This window comes from Humulus lupulus, chromosome 5 (genome assembly GCF_963169125.1).
Source record: "Humulus lupulus chromosome 5, drHumLupu1.1, whole genome shotgun sequence".
In the NCBI taxonomy this organism is placed as follows: domain Eukaryota; kingdom Viridiplantae; phylum Streptophyta; class Magnoliopsida; order Rosales; family Cannabaceae; genus Humulus; species Humulus lupulus.
In genome coordinates, this window is record NC_084797.1 from 243,339,269 (window position 1) to 243,358,038 (window position 18,770).

Genomic DNA, 18,770 nt, shown 5'->3' on the forward strand with positions numbered 1-18,770 from the left:
ATAGCGAGGCCCTACTTGTCTTGACGCTGAGAGATGTCGAGGGCACCGGAGCTGTGAATGTAGGAATTCTTCCTTTGTGAATTCCATCCAAGAGAGCCACCCTCCCATAGCGAGGCCCTCACAACTGGCCTCCCACGCACTCTTCAGCACTCGGACATGGGTACCCCAAGGCGCCACCCTCGCTACGCGAGGCTCACAGCTGGCCTCCTATGCGCGTCATGTCTACGCGAGACATCGCGTCCTGCCTCTAAGTGATCACATGGGGTGCAGCCTCGCTAGACTTCCTGTGTCCCGCATGCATAGACGCACGCATCCGAACATAGGTCCCAAAGGGCCGCCTAGCTTTGCGAGACACTCTAAGGACCTTGAACCCTCTCGCTATGCAGGGCACTTCGCTAGGCTTCCCGCGTGCACCTTGCCTCGCCTCACGCACCAACCACGGCACCTGCTACGGGCGTTCCACCCAACCGCCCGGGCAACGATGTGCTTGCAAAAGGAGGAGAAATCAAAGTTTGGATCCTGCCTCTATACACCGTAAAGGGCGCGCTCTATGGACCTATATTCAATAACTACCCTATCCGCCTCTAAGGAAGCGGCCCTCTCCTGCGACCCAGCCGCGGTAGCATTGGCACCCTGGAGTTCGGCCTCTAGGCTGGTGACCCATTCCTGCAACATCGTGGCCTTGGCAATTGCCCTCTTCTTCTTTTTCGATGATGCAAGAAATTTTCGCCAAGGCCCTTTCTAGCATAGACCTGGTTTCAGCAAGCTCCCCCTCAAGCTCCTGGACCCGAACCGCAAGACGGTCCGTCTCGGCATTCGACATGGAAAGGTTATGAGCCGAGTCGACAAATCGCTGAGCCACGGTATAGGCCTGGCATGAAGACCTATTTATAAGAATCAAAGAGAAGAGTCTACCAGAGCACCTAAAGGTCCTCTCCTAGACTGGGGGGCAAGTGTGGATGCTCAAAATTCAACATTGGTAAAGAACCCACATCTCATGCCTAAGGTCCCTGGAAGGTCCAAAGCAATCATGTGTTGAAGTCCATTTGAACCCTCAAATTAGTGCTCAAAATGACCCTGCTCAAATTGACCACTCCACCTTGGACACTAGTAAAGAGCCCAAGCGTCCCGCGCGCCCCGCTCACCTCGCGACACCACCAGGAGACAAACGTCTCGCGACCCCCAAGATGCCACACGCAACGGTCACGTCGTGGTCCTCGTGGTGGCCTCCTCTCACACACCAGCCTCGTCCTTAAGGGAGTCCACGTGGTGACCACGGAGGACGAAGAGTTAGAATACAAATGGTACGGTGTCCACGCCAGACTGGTAGCGGCAGTACAAGAATGGTACATGGCCAGGACTCCCTCAGCACGCTTATGAGGTCAGTACCCAACAAGTAGTGGGGGCATAATATGGTACCAAGACAAGAGCACTTTTGCAGGCCCCTGACATGTACTAGAGAAGACCACCACTCTTCCAACACCACTACCATCTGTACTGCTATCCTGACAGTGTACTCATGTACTATTTTGTCCTGAGGGACCACTATGTACAAAAGAGCCATTAGAGCTCCAATATAAATAGATGATCACCCCTCCAGAAAGGGGGTTGGAAGATTCATTGTATGCAGAGGCTATTAAGCAATATACATTTTTCAATCCATTGTTCATCTATGTGTATCCTTCCATAAGTTCATTCTAAGTTTTTATCTAAACACGGGTCTTGGAGAAGAATAAGATCACAGAGCATAGCAAACCGCTAAACCATGTGCGCGTGATTGCTCGCCTATCATGAGTATCGCCACATTCACCTTTGAGTTTTCCGACCTAATTTCATTGACGATATTTCACCGTCAACAGTAACTATAAACAAAGATTTGGTATTTAAGTACAACTATTAACAAAGATTTTGTATTATTGATGTTAAAATTAAAAAAAAAATGGTATTTAAGTGCAACAACTATTTGATATTTTTGCCGCAAACTTCAATAAAACATACATTTGTCTTGAAACCAATATAATATTTTTTTATAAAAAAAATTTTTTGTCTTGAAACTTATATTTGCTGCAAAATTTACCTAATATATATGAATATATACTATTGCATTGATTGTTAATAAAATTATTTGTTTAAACAAAATATAATTATGTATCTTAAACCAGAATTGATACACTGCTAAGCCAAGATATTAGCATAATGAAATCGAAGGCTTACAAAATTTAATAACTTGAAGCTATTGATAGCGTTATCAAATGAGTATCAATAGATTAATTAATATAATTTGAAAGGCAACTCATTGATGATTGTATCGGTTTGAAGACTAGATTAGTTTATTTATTTAAGTTTTGTGTCTATGGCACGTTTTTATCAGTGTAATCTCTAGTTGGTTTGATTAATCTTAGCGAAATTGTCTTCTTCTGTCATTTAATTAAACATTATTTACTTAGTATCTGGTTGACAATGTTTCTTAAAGACAAATTTTAGCTTTTAGTTTTTTTAAGAAATCTTTGGCAACCCAAAAAATTCAGAATGGGTTCGACATCCTATTTCTCAACTCGAAATCCGCAAAATTCAAACTCGATACACCTAAAATCTGAAAAACTGACATGTGTGCATTCCTTTTAATGAGTTTGCTCAAAATTTAAGAGGGTATTTGACACCTTAACTAAAAAACTGTTTTTTTATTTTAAAAACTAAAAATTATATTTTGAAAATAAGTTAGAGTGTTTGGCATTATTTTCATAAAACAATTTAAAAAAAAAAAGTTACAAAAAACAGAAAATTTTGAGAACAACAAAAAGTTGTTTTCTATTGTTCTCAAATTTTCTTAACTTTCTCACTTCTTATTTTTCATCATTTTTTCTTTCAAATTATTTTATCTCATTATTTATTACAAACTCTTAAAATATTTTTCTCTTTGTAAATATATTTGTTAATTTTTTATTTAAAATTTTTAAAAAATAAAACTAAAAAAATTATTTTTAGAAAACATTAACCAAACATCTCTTATTTTTTGAAAACTACAAAAACAATTTTCTGTTCTCATTTCTGAGAACAAAATTTTGAAAACAAAAAATAAAAAACAACACCAAACAAGCCCTAAGCTTTTACTTTAAAAAAAATATCTTTCTAACTTTGTAAAAAACTGCTTTTAAGAAACTAAAAGCTATAAGCTATACCAACTAGCCCCTTGAATAGAAATATATATGTATATATATATTAATTAATTTGTTGCCCATTTATGGTATTTTATTTTACAACTTTGTAAGTATTCCTTCTGACTACCATAAAGTAGAGGAAAAAAAATCATTTTTTTCACCTTTGGGGCAAATTTCGCATTATGTTTTTTTAACATCGTAAATCTATTATAATTCGTAGTCCTTTTCCAATAATTTCTGTACAAGTTTTAACCAAAAAAAAAAAAACAGATCTTTTTACAGTATATGAGACTTAATATTAAGATCAACTCTACTTTGAAATGCCACATTAATTTTTTTTTCTATTTTTTTTTGTTTCAAAATTAAAACCAAAAATAAGACTTTGTTTTGGAACTTTAGGAACCAATGCAGTAATTAATTATATTCCCCTTACAAAATGAACTGAGCAATACGCACATTAATGAAAAATTCAACTCAAGTGAACCCAAATGAGGCCATTATAAATGACCATTAAATTGGAGAAAAGAAAGCTTTATTATATCGCAGAATCCAAAATATTCTCACTTTTTTTTTCTGAAGATATAAATTCAGTTCCTCAAGTGTAAATAATTCACAACTATTGAGAAGAAAATGTTGTAACCTGTTACCTGTTTTAAGACTGGAGAATCTTCTTGTACTCGTTGAAACTTCCATGGAATGGATTCACCCTACCTTCCGAGACCACCCATAGCTCTTCCACGCTTCCCGATATTAGATGTTCGTCGTGACTAACCTGTTAACCAAGAAGAAACACACACAATTTGTAACTAAAGCTAAAGTAAAATGCCTAGATTATACTAGTTTATTAATTGGATTTTAAAAGTTGAAAAAAAAAAGAAGGCGATAATCTTTCTTGGATGTAAATGGGAGTTGCAAAGAAGATGGAACTAAATTACCATAAGAACGCCTCCTTGGAAAAGAACGAGTCCTTGAATTAGTGCCTCAACAGCATCCAAATCCTACATTTCGATGATAATATGTAAGAAGATCGTAGTTAATGAAGATAATGTTGTTTGTTTCTTACAATACATAGAAAAATGAATTAGAATTTAGAGCTATGTAATTTATTTGCCAGTCTCAACACATTTTTTATAAAAGGAAACAGAACAGAGGAAAGATAACACATTTAGCCATTAATGAGTACATGTTTATCTAAAGTCTTAAAATATTTTGATAATTGCAAGTTTCTTTACAAAAAACTGGCTAACTTAAATCGATCCGTAATTGACGGTTCCACTTGGCTCAAAAAACAATAGAAGTTAGAAAAATAAAGGACCAAGTGTAACCCATGATGTTCAACCAGGATACTCGTGTTAATCAACTATCAGCATTCTAAATTCGCAAGTCTTTGATCATAACTGGGAAAAGCCATTAAATAGAAAATATAGGAAAAGGGTGTCTTACCAAATGATTGGATGGCTCGTCAAGTAATATTATGTGAGGTTTCTTGAAAGTTATCTTAGCAAATGCAACTCTGCTCTTCTGACCACCTAATATTTCAGTTGAGCAAATGAATGTGCAATCCGGTTAAGCATTAAAAAAGATAAAAACAAATAATAAAAAGAAAAGAGCTACTGATCATTGTCAAACGCTGGCTGACACCTGACCACCATAGTTTCTTTCTTTTTGTGGCCCAGGGTGAAATACAAGTGACAGAATTAATTAATCTCTAAAAAGTAGACAGAAATAAGTGAGAAAAATACCAGACAAAGTGTACATTGGCTGAAGAGCAAGATTTCCAGTGACACCAAAAGAACCAAGGTGACTTCGAAGCTTCTGTTCAGGAACTCCCTGGAAAAAGGAAACTTCATATGAGAGACTTATCATCTTGTTTTCATATTGGAAACAAAAACGTTATATCAAATATTCAAACAGGTATAAAATAATAAATAGGACGATAAATCCATGGTAACAGTTACAAGTGCAATCCTGAAGACCTTGACAATAACCTGGTCAATTTTTCCAGAAGAGCTAAAAGCACTACAAAAGGTTCAATTTAAACCCACTCAACCGAAAGTGAATTTTTAAGGCAGGAATTAAACAACATTATTCCCAGAACGATCAATTGGAGATGGGAATTATGAGCATTAAAAAAACCTAAACTTCATTAAAGATATTTCCCTAGGTTGAAAGTTCAATAATTCTAGCATGAACTTTTCTAATGAGCCATATATTCGTTAGGTAAGAATGAAAATTTCTGGTGCTATCTGAAAATCCATATTGCCAAGGTTAACATGTATTTGAAACACAAGGAAAGTAGATGGGGCAACGCTAAGAACAGGCTGTTATGTTTGTTAGCTCTGGAAGAAAAGTAGTTTTGTTAACAAGAACTTACTGGATAGCAGCGCATCATATACAAAAGAGGATTTGAAGATAAGTCTAGTCCATCCACGTGGTGCTGACTGAAGACAGCTATACGAACCTGAATGAACAATATGGTGATCAGATTAAAGCACTAAACCTCCAGGTCTGCAATGAGTTGAGTTAATAATCAAACAAGCATATATTTTGCTTTAATAATGTCTTATATATACTTATTTATTTACAGGAAACAAGATAGCTTTATTGATAATAATGAATCCAGCAGTCCTCTTATATCACCAAAATATCAACCATTAACAAAACACACTCGCATTTCAATTAAAATGTGAAATTCAATTACTATTTTATAATTATAGTTGACTAGTTGAAGGAAAAACGAACAAACCTTAGCTGAGCGGAAAACTGTCCCAGAGCTTGGTTGTAGCTCCCCTGCAATTAGTTTGAGTATGGTTGATTTTCCTATGCCATTTGGCCCAACCACTGCAAAATGATTTTGAAACCCAGAGGTGAATTTGGGTAAGAAATGGAAGAAAATACAAAATTAACTAGTTGAAAAACAAAATGTTAAGATTACACTAGCAACAGTGATTTTTTTTTTTAAAATAACATAATTATTCAAGACTATGAGTTTTGTAGGTATCGACATCAGCTTTAAGTTGATTTATATCAGATAAATAAATGCAAATATACAGTGGGATAACACACTCACTCCTATGGGTCAACATCAACTTTAAGATTGATTTATGTCACATAAATATATCCAAACATACCATGAAAACACACACACGCACTCCTAAGTATAAATATCAGTTTTGTGATTGATTTATATCACATAAATGTATGCCGGATACATTGGAAAATTCCACAAACTTTGAAATTGTAAAGTACATGCACAGAATAACACTACAAATAGCTAAAAAAAAACTGTCTACTGCATTCCTAGATAATTTAGAAAGAGAAATAAAAAAAGTCCACTTCAACAAGATTCCTTACTTGCAACTCGGCTGTCTAGGTCGATCCCGAAATTTAAGTTCCTAAACAATATAGGTCCACCAGGATAACCAAACGATGCATCACTGCAAATAATTTTCCATCACATCAAAAGATTATAAGCATTTGATCTAATTGAGAATATGGGAATAGAAAGCACCACAGGTTAATCAAGTGAAAAATGGTATCTTAAACCAGAATATGACTAAGATTCAATATTTTGAAGTTTATCAAGAACAGTGCTTGTTGAGGTGGTTATTATATGGAAAATGAAGTCAGTATAAATCCCAATCACTAGAAGCAGCAGAAATAATAGCAAATGAAAAATTTCAACAACACTATCAATTCCAAAAGCCAAAAGGTATCAATAGATAAATATATAACCACTCTGCAAAATCAGTTGCAAACCTGAAACTTATTATAGGGGCGCCTGGTCTGTCATCTGGAGTTGGGAACTCAAACTTATAGCTGCATAGAAAGAAAAAAAGAACGGAGTAAGAACAGCTAGAAATTAATGAAACAAAAATGAAATTACAATGCAGGAAAAAAGTTCAGGACAAATTTTGATGTAGCAGCTGTTCTTTGGAATTTAACATTGACTACAAAAAGAAATGGTGCTTACTCAGGATCGTTGACAACTTCATCCACATGACCCATCCGCTCCAATGCCTAGCAATTAATGAAAAAAGAAATATGTCAATGGACTAGCAAAGACAGAGTAATATAACAAAAAAATAAATAAATAACAATGCGTCGAACATCAAAAAAGAAAATAGAACCAGGATGTAGAGGTTAAAGTTAAAGCAATCTCTAAATCGCAGAGAGAAGAGTGTGGGAGGACAGGTTACCTTGATTCTTGACTGAACAAGAGATGCTCTCTTTGCGTTGTAGCGAAACTTATCAATAAATGTCTGCATTGTTAAGGAGATCATGTGCTAGTCAAACATGAGTCATGACAAAATAAAAAAGACAGAAAAAGATGTTTTGAAATAACAAGATTTTAGTAAAAGCTTGGTTATTTGCATCCACAACAGTGAACAAAAGCTCAGTGAAATTAGGAGTCGCAGAAAAATAAAAGAAATGTAGCAGCAAATTCCAAAACAAATTACCCATGAACTACCTATAAGGATATAAAATCCAACTTAATAGGCCACTCAGAAGTCAGAATCAGTTAAACCAGAATGTATAAATAATATGTTTTACATGTCATACTTCAGAGTTCAGACAGAATTAAAGGTTATTAACAAAGCATATGTTTTTGACAATAATTACAGCTTGACCTCCCTCTGTGTTGATGCCAAGGCAACCAATAATGCAGACAAAGTTTAGCATAAAAAGATATTTAATTGTAAATAATAAAAACAATCAGCATAACCACATTTATTTCATTATGAAAGGATTAACAACCTGCATATGGGATCTTGAACGTTCATTTGCTTCGAAAGCTTTCTGTTTATTTTTTATCTGTTCTTCTCGTGTCCTCTCAAATATATCATAATTCCCCTTGTAAGCAGTTAGTTTTTGTCCTTGTAAGTGAAGAATATCAGTGACCACCTGCAGAAACAAGGAACTTTGAATAAGACATGATTGTTGACCATTTGAACATGCCCTGCATGTATTATTAAATATACAAAGCATGGGAAACATAACAAAGATATATTACCGTGTTTAAAAATTCTCTAGCATGAGAAACAACTATGAACGTTTTTGGCCATTTCACCAGGTAAGTCTCCAGCCACAAGACAGCATGAAGATCAAGATGGTTCTGAAGGAAAATAAAACAGAGAGTAGGCAAGCCGCTCATACAAGAGTATTTTTATAAATCAATATATAGACTAAAAATGAATATAGTCAAAGGTACTTGTAATGCACACCGTGGGTTCATCCAGTAGCAATAAGTCAGGCTCTATGAACAGGGCACGCGCAAGGGCAATTCGCATTCTCCATCCTCCTGAAAATGTTTTTGTTGCTTTCAGCTGCATTTCTGGAGTAAAACTAAGACCCTGTAGAATATTTTTATAGCATGACACCAATCAGAAAATGAACAAGCTAAAACATAGTTGCTTCACCATTTATATTTATTATAGATCAAATAAAGCAAGCTAAATTTCAGAAAAGAGCTTAGGGCAATATGTCAAGAAGACACTAAGAAGTCACAAGATTCAAACACCCAAAACAGAACTAACCGCGAGGATGGCAGCTGCACGAGACTCTGCAGAATCCGCATCAATGAATTCAAGCCGTTTGTATATCTGCTGAAGCCTTTGTGAAATTGCATCTTTGTCCATTCCTCCATTGCTTTTAAAATCCTCCGAGTCCATGTCTCTCTTAAAGTAAGCCAAAAAAAGAGAATTTAAACATCAGCTCAACCAAAAAGATCAATCAAAGTATGCTAGGACAAAATAAGACAAACAAAGCAACTATGGAAAATATGTATTCACCTGCAGAGCACTAAGACGAGCTTCTTCTTGCAAAAGTTGGGTTCTTTCAATGTCAGAGTTAAGAACACATTGCAAAGCTGATACATCATCACCAACAACTTCTTGCTCCACATGCAATATCTGGCAATTTGAAGGAATGCCGTCAATGGTATGCATAGCCATGTGCCTAAGGAATGTTGTTTTTCCTGTCCCATTTCTTCCAACAAGACCTGGAAAATTGCACAGAAACATGTCGTCGTCACACGTCAATTTCAATTTGCCATCACTTGTATCATTTAAAGACGACTTCAATTTCCTTCAACAGTGCAAAAGTACAATTTCCTTTACAGCAATGACAAAACCTTATGGGATGAATGGTAACCCTTTCCAAATATCATTAGATAATCCAAAGACCAACACACATATTACAATTGGTCTAATCTGACAAGTCACCAACCATGAAACATAAAATACAGTTGTGTGCAGAAGTAGTATAAAATCAAAAGATCCATTCCTTTTACATCTTCATCTTTATTAATATATATTTTGTCTTAAATAATCACCATCAAAGTGAGAGAAGTTGCAATGAATAGAAAGAGATTAGTCATTTATAATTTCTTTTCAAATAGAGAGTCAATTTGTTAGAATACGCCCATGAGACTGATGCAAGGTGAAATTTTTTTTTTTTAAAACTCACCCTCCCCATGATGAAGATGAAATAAAGACAATTACAATGCCAACATAAATCAAACTTACCATAATGCCTTCCAAACGAGAGTGTGAGTTCACCATCCACAATGAGCTCACGGCCACCAACAGAAACACTGAAATTCTCCATGCGGATGTCCTTGACAGTTGATCCACCACTATTGTCGTGAGTAACACATACAACAGGCATCCCTTCCCTGGCTGCTTCCATTTCTGCTAAATGGATTTGGTATTCCACCTGAGTAATAAAAATTAGTACATATTTTGATTAAAAAAACTTAATGACCATATATTTTGATAGTGACCCAGTTCATATGAAACATCGATCAAATAACAGCAGTGCTCATTATATGGTTTGTATGACTCCTAATATGTTGCAAACTCATTTAAAGACATGTGTTACTAATTTCTCTCTTCTATATCTTCTTTGTTCTTTCTGTGTGTTCTATTTTACCTCTCTTTGGCGCTCGTCCTTCCTCTTTCTCCTTTCTAGCTTAGCTTTGTCGCGTTCAGTGAGCAATGGGCCATCAAAAACTTCAGGCTTCTTTTTTGGAGCTTGCTCTTCATCCATTCCATCATCCATTCTAAAAGGTGTTGCAAGGCTCCGCATAGTTGGTTTAGGTTTGACTAGCCCATGCTTGCCAAACTTTTCAGATAATGTGCTACATACCTATTATAAACAACAACCAAAGGTATCCCCAAAAACAAAAATTTTAATCAAATAATGAATCACGAGTTCCATGAATTCAGCATAAAAAGCTTTAACATAATTTTCACGACAGATAATAGTAATAGCAACTGGCATTGCACTTATCAAGCATACTGAAATGACCATCCCAAACTTCCCAGTTTGGCTTCCGAGAAAACAAATATAAATATATAAATCGAAAGTATAACAGGATCAATCCACTGCTGTTCCTAGTCGGCAAATTCAAGTTCTGTGGAAAGAGTTTTGACCGAGAAACAAAACCAAAAGGTAAGTGAAAGATGAAACTCACAGAACGACACTCGGTGAAGTCATTGACGCAACCAGCGCCGACGAGGAGCTCACCGATGGCATCGAAAGCACCCTCGCCGTCTATTCCGAAATCGAAGTCCTCGTCGGCGAGGACGTTGATGATGTAGTCGATAATTGGTTGATCCACATCCAATGCCCTACGGCCAAGCACTTCTTGCACCACAGAGCCCGCCACCTCTGTCATTTTCTCGGAAACCTGATACGTTTGTTTTCCGGGAAAATAATTCGATGGAAATATTTAGTAACGAATTTTAAATTTTTTGATTTGAGATATTATTGAGCTTCGCAACACAAGGGTTTTGCCGATATTTGAGAGCCTTCTTTTTCGGCTGTGGATGGCTCCTTTGTGACTGAAGGGAGAGCATTTGAACGACGGCGTTTTGGTTTGAATTGTTGGATTAAAATCCTACACGGGTACGCACGTGTAAGTGTGTGGGTTTATCTTTTTTTTTTTTCTTTGAGGAAATGGAATTTTTCAATAAAAAAAAGAGAGAGAGAGAGAAAATGGAATTTTATTTAAATGGTAAAATAAACATGCTTTTAAGGTTTGAACTGGTCAAATCTGTAAATATTTGAATATGTTTTTGAGACTAACCTAATATTTATCAATTATATTAATATAAATTTAAATATTATAAAAAATTATTATTATAATAATATTTAATATAAAACTATATATATAATAATTATATTAATATAAATTTAAATTCAAATATTATAAAATATCATTATTATAATAATATATTGTATAAAACTAAATTATATTAATATAAATTTAAATTTTATAAAATATTATTATGATAACAATATAAAATCCCAATTTTTTTACTAAATATATTGATATGAATTCAAATATTATAAAATATTATTATAATAATATTTAATACAAAACTATATATTTAATACTTATATCAATATAAACTTAAATATTATAAAATATCATAATAATAATAATATATAGTACATATTCTTAATTTTTATTAAAAAATTTATTATTTATATTTAAAAATATTATCATATTATATATATTTAAAAAATATATATAACCAGCATTTTGGTTTAATTTTTCATTTAATATATTTATGTCATTCTTTTATATATAATACTGTTTATTTATTTGAAATTTATATTACAATAATACAAATTTAATAAATATAATTAATAAATTCTATAAATAAAACTAAATAGATGTGCATTACGCGTTGCTTATATCTAGTAGTTAATACAAATCTCTCAAAAGAGATGAGCAAGATAGATATTGTAATGCCCTGCTACCCAAGGACCGTTACGGTGTGCATTTTAAACAGTACTAAACTCGTTAATCGAGTCATTTGGCCATAATCGTGTAACTAAGTATGATTTATGATTAAAAAATTTGGTAAGATACAACGTTTCACTAAAATGTTTACTGTATACTGTAATATCCAACATTTTCATTATACATTTTTTTTATTATAAATCAGAGTTTTAATACATAAAATATACAAGTTTACAAATTTAAGAAATAGTAATGGAAAAATAGTATTTAAAATATCATTTTATGTTTTTAATGAGATTAAAGAGAGAGAAACTTGAATAGTCAAGTATTGGACCCGAATGTCATATAATTTTAATTGGGGATTTTTATAAAATTAAGAAAGTTTTGCTAAAGGGCTTATTTGAAAAGAATTTTAGTATTTTGGGTCCAAGTGTAATTTTTAAAAATAATAAAAAATAAAAAATAAAAAAAAAGAAAAGAAAAGGCTTCAGCCTTTCTTTTTACCCGAACCCTCTCTCTCTCTCCTCAGAAAACCTCTCTCTCTCTCTCTCTCTCTCTCTCTCTCTCTCTCTCTCTCTCTCTCTCTCTCCTCTGCGTATTACTGTTGCCGACGACGCAGGAGTACTTTCCGGCCACCATTTTTAGCCACGCGCCGGACCGTTGGATTCAGAGGCCTCCGAACTATCGACCCACGCGAGAATCTAGAGCTCACTCGCCGATTAAACGCCTCAACCACTCGATTTAAGTTCGGCCACCCCGCGACTTCAAAGTTGCGATTCGGCCACCTCGGGCATCCGTTTGTCGATCCGTCACCACCATCGTGCTCCTCGTGTTGTGGGCTTCAAAACCCAATAACTTGTTCCTACATCTACCATAGTTGGGTGGTGGGCCCACCACGAGCCACCGCGATCCACCGTAGACCGACGGTCGAAACTTAGTGTTCGAGGTTCCGAAGTACGTTTTGAGTCTCAGAAAATCATCGTTTGACTTGTTGTGGAACCCGATCATTTTGGTATAATTTCTTTAACCTATATATTGTGATTTAATTGTGATTGATTAGAGTAATTGTTATTATGTGTATTTATAGTATATAATTATATATTATTGATATATGGAATATTTTCTGTAAATTACTGGCTGTCTGGGATTATATATATTTTTGATACAGGTTTTGATTTTGGAATTGTCCACTTTATAGCCGTTGTGCTGTCCAATTTTCTAGAAAATATTAGATATTAAATAAAGTATAAAAATACATATTTAATTGATTTTTCCATTAATATGGAAATTATTATGATTAATTAATTTTAATTATTATTGTTATTGTTTTGTTAAGTAAATCAAGAATACAGTTTTATGTATATATATATCTATGAAAAGTGTGATTTATAGCAAACGTATTATTTAACAATTATTCTTATATGTTAATATTTTGTTAATATTTGAATATTAAAATAATATCAAATATTAGTTTCTTACAGTTATTGATATTTGTAAGACCAGTGAATTTTGGAGAAAGTATATTTATTATATCACTGGAATTGATATTATGACTATTTAATAATAATAGAAATATTTATATTTATATTATTATCATTATATTGATTATTACAACTTTATGTTAAAAATATGATTTCTTTTATAAAATGATTATTTGAATATATACATTCATATACGTATTGCTATTAAAGTATTTTGTTATTAATATCGAAATAAGTTTAATTATAGACGATAATTATTATTTTGTTGGGATTATTATTATTATTATCATAAGAGTACATTATCTTATGAGCAAGGTTTAAAGCATTGTTTTATATGAAGAGTTATTTGCATTACGTTGATAATAATTTATTATTATCATTTATATAGTTTCTGGTATTATTAATATACACTATCAATAGTGTATATTTATGATTTTGATAGAATTTAATAAATGATGTGCATTGAATAGGATTTGTATGGATTTGATTGATTGACTCTTGGTGAGGAATTTTAAAATAAGCTAAGGACCTAAGGTAAGTAAATCTCACCTTTTGTGCTTAAGTGTAAGATGCATGACTACATTGATTGTGTACATCTGATGAGTTAAGTATGGTATGATGATGATGCATATGATAAGTATGTGAAGAATGGTTATATGAACACCATAAGGGTGTTGTGTGATATGTAATTGATGAATTCTGTGATATGTAAAAGATGTCTTACTTGGTTAAGAATGATATGAATTATGTGCAAGTATGTGTTCTTATGTTGATGGATATGTGGATTACTCTATGTTCATGATTTGTTATATGTTATGATATATGAAGCGTTTAAGTTTTTAGGCTGGAAACCTTAGACCTGAGCCATAGCTCTACGTTAAGGTATAACAACGCCACCAACCCAAAGCTTCATGTATTATGACTAAAGATGTTTTGAGTTATATGAGATGTGATACAATGCCTTGATTGAATACCATCAACATCAGTCATGAACACGAACATTGGCATTTCAGCATCAGCATGTATGCATGGCATGTACATTTATGTGATATAAGACCATGCATATGGATATGAGAAAAGTTATGAAATGTCTTGAAAAGTCTTATGTAAAGTTAAACATTTTAATGACACAAGGCTTAAGCAAAGTGATAATAAGATGTTTAAAAAGGGTGCCACTGTTTTGATGAAGCAATCAAGTAAGTTCAGTAAAGAAGACGGAAGTCTATAAGACTTATAGTGGCTGCCCACTAGTGTGGGCTAGGTCAGAGTTGACCATTCAGATATGTTTGCCATGTTTCCGTCTTTCTCCTCCATATGTGTAATAAGTATGGCAGCTATGGCAACGATGAAATGAGTGTTATGATGAGCCTAGCTGAGATGATGGCTAGCCGGAGGAGAACCCATGGGATTCTATATGATATGTGTAACAAGCCCTGCAGGCATTGGCTGAATCAAACAGTGTGCACAAGTGATATTGGGCCCATAAAAATGTGAAACTAAAAGAAAGAGCATAAAAGTAAAGTTTGAAAGTGCATGAGCAATAAATGAAATGCATAAGTATATAAGTCAGCATATTAGTATATGTGCACTACAAACTCACGACATTCATGTGTATGTGTATGCATGAGATTTGCTTACTGAGCGTTAGCTCATTATGTTATTTTCCAACATTTTTCCAGGTGTGGCTTTAGCTGTTGAGCAACTTGTGGAGCACGGACTCAGTAGCAATGCAATAATGGTTTAGAGTTTTCATATGGCTGCCTTAAATTTAAAGTATTCATACGTGTAATAATTTCTTCTAATAAGTTTATATAAAAGTTTAAATTTTTCTGCATTTCTTCGTATCATTTTATTTAATCCTTTTGGTCAAGTGCCTTACATACTCGTAAACCCTAGAATTACGAGTATGTGGCAGACGTACCCTACCTTAGGGACGTTACATATACATTGGGATCCAAAAAATATAATTTAAATGTTGATTACAACAAAAGATTTACAACCAGCCAACTTAAGCAGCAAAATAAGGTTTAACCATAATTCCTTTTTAAACCCTCGGTCGTGGCGATTGAGTAGCCACATATGTACACATCATCACCTAAGCTCTCCAACTCAATGATGGTCCAGCTTTCTTTTACATTTACTTGCACCACATAGCACCCGTGAGTCGAAGCTCAGCAAGAAAACTCATTATGCTCATGAACAGTAATAACATATTACTAAGTCATAATAGGCATGCTTATCAATAATAGTCCTATTCATGCATGCAAATAAGTCCAAACAATGATTGTGGATCCCACCCTCTTGTACGGATGACTATCAAGTTAATCCTAATTAGGTGAGTGATTAACACTTTGATGTTCTGATAACCATGTTGGGGCGTGTAGCTCTAATCAAATGAATGATTAACACTTTGAGGTTCTAATAACCATGCTAGGGCGTGTAGCCCTAATCAGATGAATGATTAACACTTCGATGTTCTAATAACCATGTTAGGGCTTATAGCCCTTGTAGCACCCACATTATTTTGATATAATATAGCCAATAATCACATGATTGCATTGCATTACATATCATACAATATGTATAATTTGAGCATATGCATATTCTTATAAGTGTTTTCATGTATAAGTATAAAAGTTGTGTATGTGATGTCTATATGTATGCTCAATATTATTAACCTTGTGGCATTTGAGTTGTCTTTTATGGGTGTTTGATGTGCTCAAGATATAAGAAAGTATGAAAAATATGGACAAGGCATGGAATTAAGTGATGAAAGTGAGATATAGAAGGCAAAATAGATTAAGTAGTGAAAAATAGTACAATGTTGATTACTAGTATTTCGGTGTAAAATTGAGTATTTATGGATTGACCAAATGTAATCGAGGTATGATTAAGGTCTCATTGATGATGTAAAAATGGTTTTAGAACCATTAGATCAATTCTTGATGGGAGGTATACATAATCAGTGGTATTGATGCAAAGTCAAAACGAGCTTAGCATAAGTGCGCTACGCTCGATCGGGTAAGCATAACTATTGGGTATGAAGTCATATGGACCTAAGGTTTGGTGTGAGTGTTTTACACATAAGGATAATAGGCCTAGCAGATGATTAAGTCGAAATTATTGAAGTGATAAGGTTTTCATAAGTCAAAAGGTGAAATGATGAGATGAAAGGTGTCAAATTTTGATACAATAAGGCTAAATCATTGAAAATAAGGAATTTTCATCAACCTTATCACATTGCACGACCATTATTCTGAAAAACAGAGAGAAAAGAAAACCAAAAACCATTTCTTGTCTGGTTTGAAGAAATTCTAAGGAGATCCAAGTGAAAGCAAAGCCAAAGAAGTAGATTAAGCTTAGTTCTAACATTTTTATGGTAAGTTCTTGTACTTGGAAGTTAAACTATGTTTTTGAATTTTTCTGAGAGCTTATATATGTTGTTTTATCCTTTTTAAGATATTTCTTGGGGTTTCCAAGTGGTTTGAGGTTTAGAAAATCTTGAAGAGATTGTTTTCGCCGAAAAGTTGCTCGGTAAGTGAAATTTTGTGTTTTATGAGGTTTTTGGGGTTCTTGGAGTACAAGATGATTTTTGGTTATTTGATTGAGTTTATAGGAGATTATATATGTTTATAAATGTTTGAATATATGTGGAGACTCATTTAATTTGGGTGATGATCTAGGAGATAAGAATTTTATCAAAATCGGTATATGATAACTTTATGATGAATCATGTTGGTATTTGGGATATATGGTTATGACAGGTTATTTGATGTTGATTATTGGTTGATTTTGATATTTGAGGATAGCTAAAATTAAGGGGAAACTCTGTCAAAATTTCTCTAAGTGTCTAAGATAAATCTAACGCTCGATCTAGGTGGTTTAAGACATTTTAGGCATGATTTTGATATGAAATTTGATATGATGTTTTATGGGTATTTTTAAATGAGAGTTCAATGTCTTACTGCCTTCATTATGATGAGAAATCCATGCCATTGTCAGGATAAGCACATCAATACCTAAGACACCACTTGTTACACGGTGAACTATATTTTGGACAAAAGGTAAGTAAAGTACTCAACTGCAACACAAGAATTATGTGTTATGTGAAAGTATGCATTATATGAATATTTTGTGAGTAAGTGGTATTAACATACAGTGACACTTCATCATAAATTTGTATGCATGACATAATAGTGATATGGTAAATTATTATATGATATAAGACCATGCATGATATTATGATGATTAATTATATGATGCCTTTGCAAGTTTTGTGCAACATAAAAGAAAGTTGTTATAAGAAGTTTAAGTTCAGTGCCACTGTTTTGAAAAGGCGAATGAAAGTGTTAATAAGTGTAAACGGAGGCCTATAGTAGGCTTATAGTGGCTGCCCAATAATTTTGGCTAGGTTTTAGTGAACCAATAATATTGTTTGCCATGTTTCCGTTTTATTTCTCCTCCATATGAGTTATTGTTATATGTATTGACACCATAGTGTGTGGCCGCCTTAACTCTTGAGCCCGACGGGGCAACGATAGAATAAGGTTTTTAATGTGTCCTACTGTGGTGATGGCTAGCCGGAGGAGAACCCATGGGATTTTGTATTATATGTGTAACAAGCCCTGCAGGCATTGACCAATTCAAACAGTGTGCACAATATTAAGGGGCCCAAAATTTAAAAATAAGTTGTGTATGTCCATTGATATTGGGTAATCATTAGCATTGCATGCATTACTTTGCTTACTGAGCTTTAGGCTCACAGTTGTCTTGTGTTGCAGGTAGAGAAAGAAATATGTGAATGATATGAGGAGAACTGAAGCATGGTCCTGACCCTGATTTGTACATATGAACACATCGACCTTTTGTGGGTTATTTCAGTTATCAGTGAGATGTTTGTAATAAAGTGTGAAGTTATGTTTTGAAAACAAACTGGGTTATTTAATACTTATGTATAATATGTTTGAGACACACTTTATGTTTAAGGTAAATAATGTGAAATAAGTTTTCAAGTTTAAAAATATATATATATATATGTCCAGACTTCCGCAGAAATAAATTATGATATAGTTTTAAAACGTAACACCTCAAATATGGTTTTAACTAAAATAAGTGAGGGTGTTACAGCCCTAATCAGATGAGTGACTGATAAGTGAGTCGCTAACTTAAACCAGATGAGTGAGTCACTAACTTAAACCAGATGAGTGACTGATGAGTAAGTCATGAACTTGAATCAGATAATTGACTGATGAGTAAGTCTCGAACTTGAACCAGATAAGTGACTGATAAGTAAGTCACGAACTTAAGCTAAGTGACGATGCAGTCACCTGGGCCTTCTCGCCCTGCTTTAAGTAAATAGCTATTAGGCTAAACAAG

General features: G+C 34.0%; 1 protein-coding gene and 2 long non-coding RNA genes across 3 annotated transcripts; 2 read left to right on the top strand and 1 right to left on the bottom strand.

Moving 5' to 3' along the window:
* Positions 1-3,637: 3,637 nt before the first annotated feature.
* On the bottom strand, positions 3,638-10,980 carry LOC133778687 (ABC transporter F family member 3). The gene is made up of 18 exons (XM_062218694.1): positions 10,636-10,980; positions 10,092-10,307; positions 9,686-9,875; positions 8,951-9,159; positions 8,696-8,836; positions 8,384-8,512; positions 8,173-8,274; positions 7,917-8,063; positions 7,358-7,420; positions 7,132-7,178; positions 6,918-6,977; positions 6,513-6,595; positions 5,905-5,999; positions 5,533-5,619; positions 4,901-4,988; positions 4,602-4,687; positions 4,094-4,156; positions 3,638-3,930 (listed from the first exon to the last, which is right to left on the bottom strand). Exons 1-18 carry the CDS (start codon positions 10,837-10,839, stop codon positions 3,811-3,813), a joined length of 2,130 nt encoding a protein of 709 aa, XP_062074678.1. The 5' UTR covers positions 10,840-10,980; the 3' UTR covers positions 3,638-3,810.
* A 1,097-nt stretch (positions 10,981-12,077) lies between these two features.
* Positions 12,078-15,228, top strand: LOC133778689 (uncharacterized). The gene is made up of 3 exons (XR_009869127.1): positions 12,078-12,925; positions 13,865-13,928; positions 15,074-15,228. It is a non-coding gene; the product is annotated as an uncharacterized LOC133778689 (long non-coding RNA).
* A 1,614-nt stretch (positions 15,229-16,842) lies between these two features.
* Positions 16,843-18,358, top strand: LOC133834123 (uncharacterized). The gene is made up of 3 exons (XR_009893311.1): positions 16,843-16,928; positions 17,397-17,458; positions 18,176-18,358. It is a non-coding gene; the product is annotated as an uncharacterized LOC133834123 (long non-coding RNA).
* Positions 18,359-18,770: the final 412 nt, after the last annotated feature.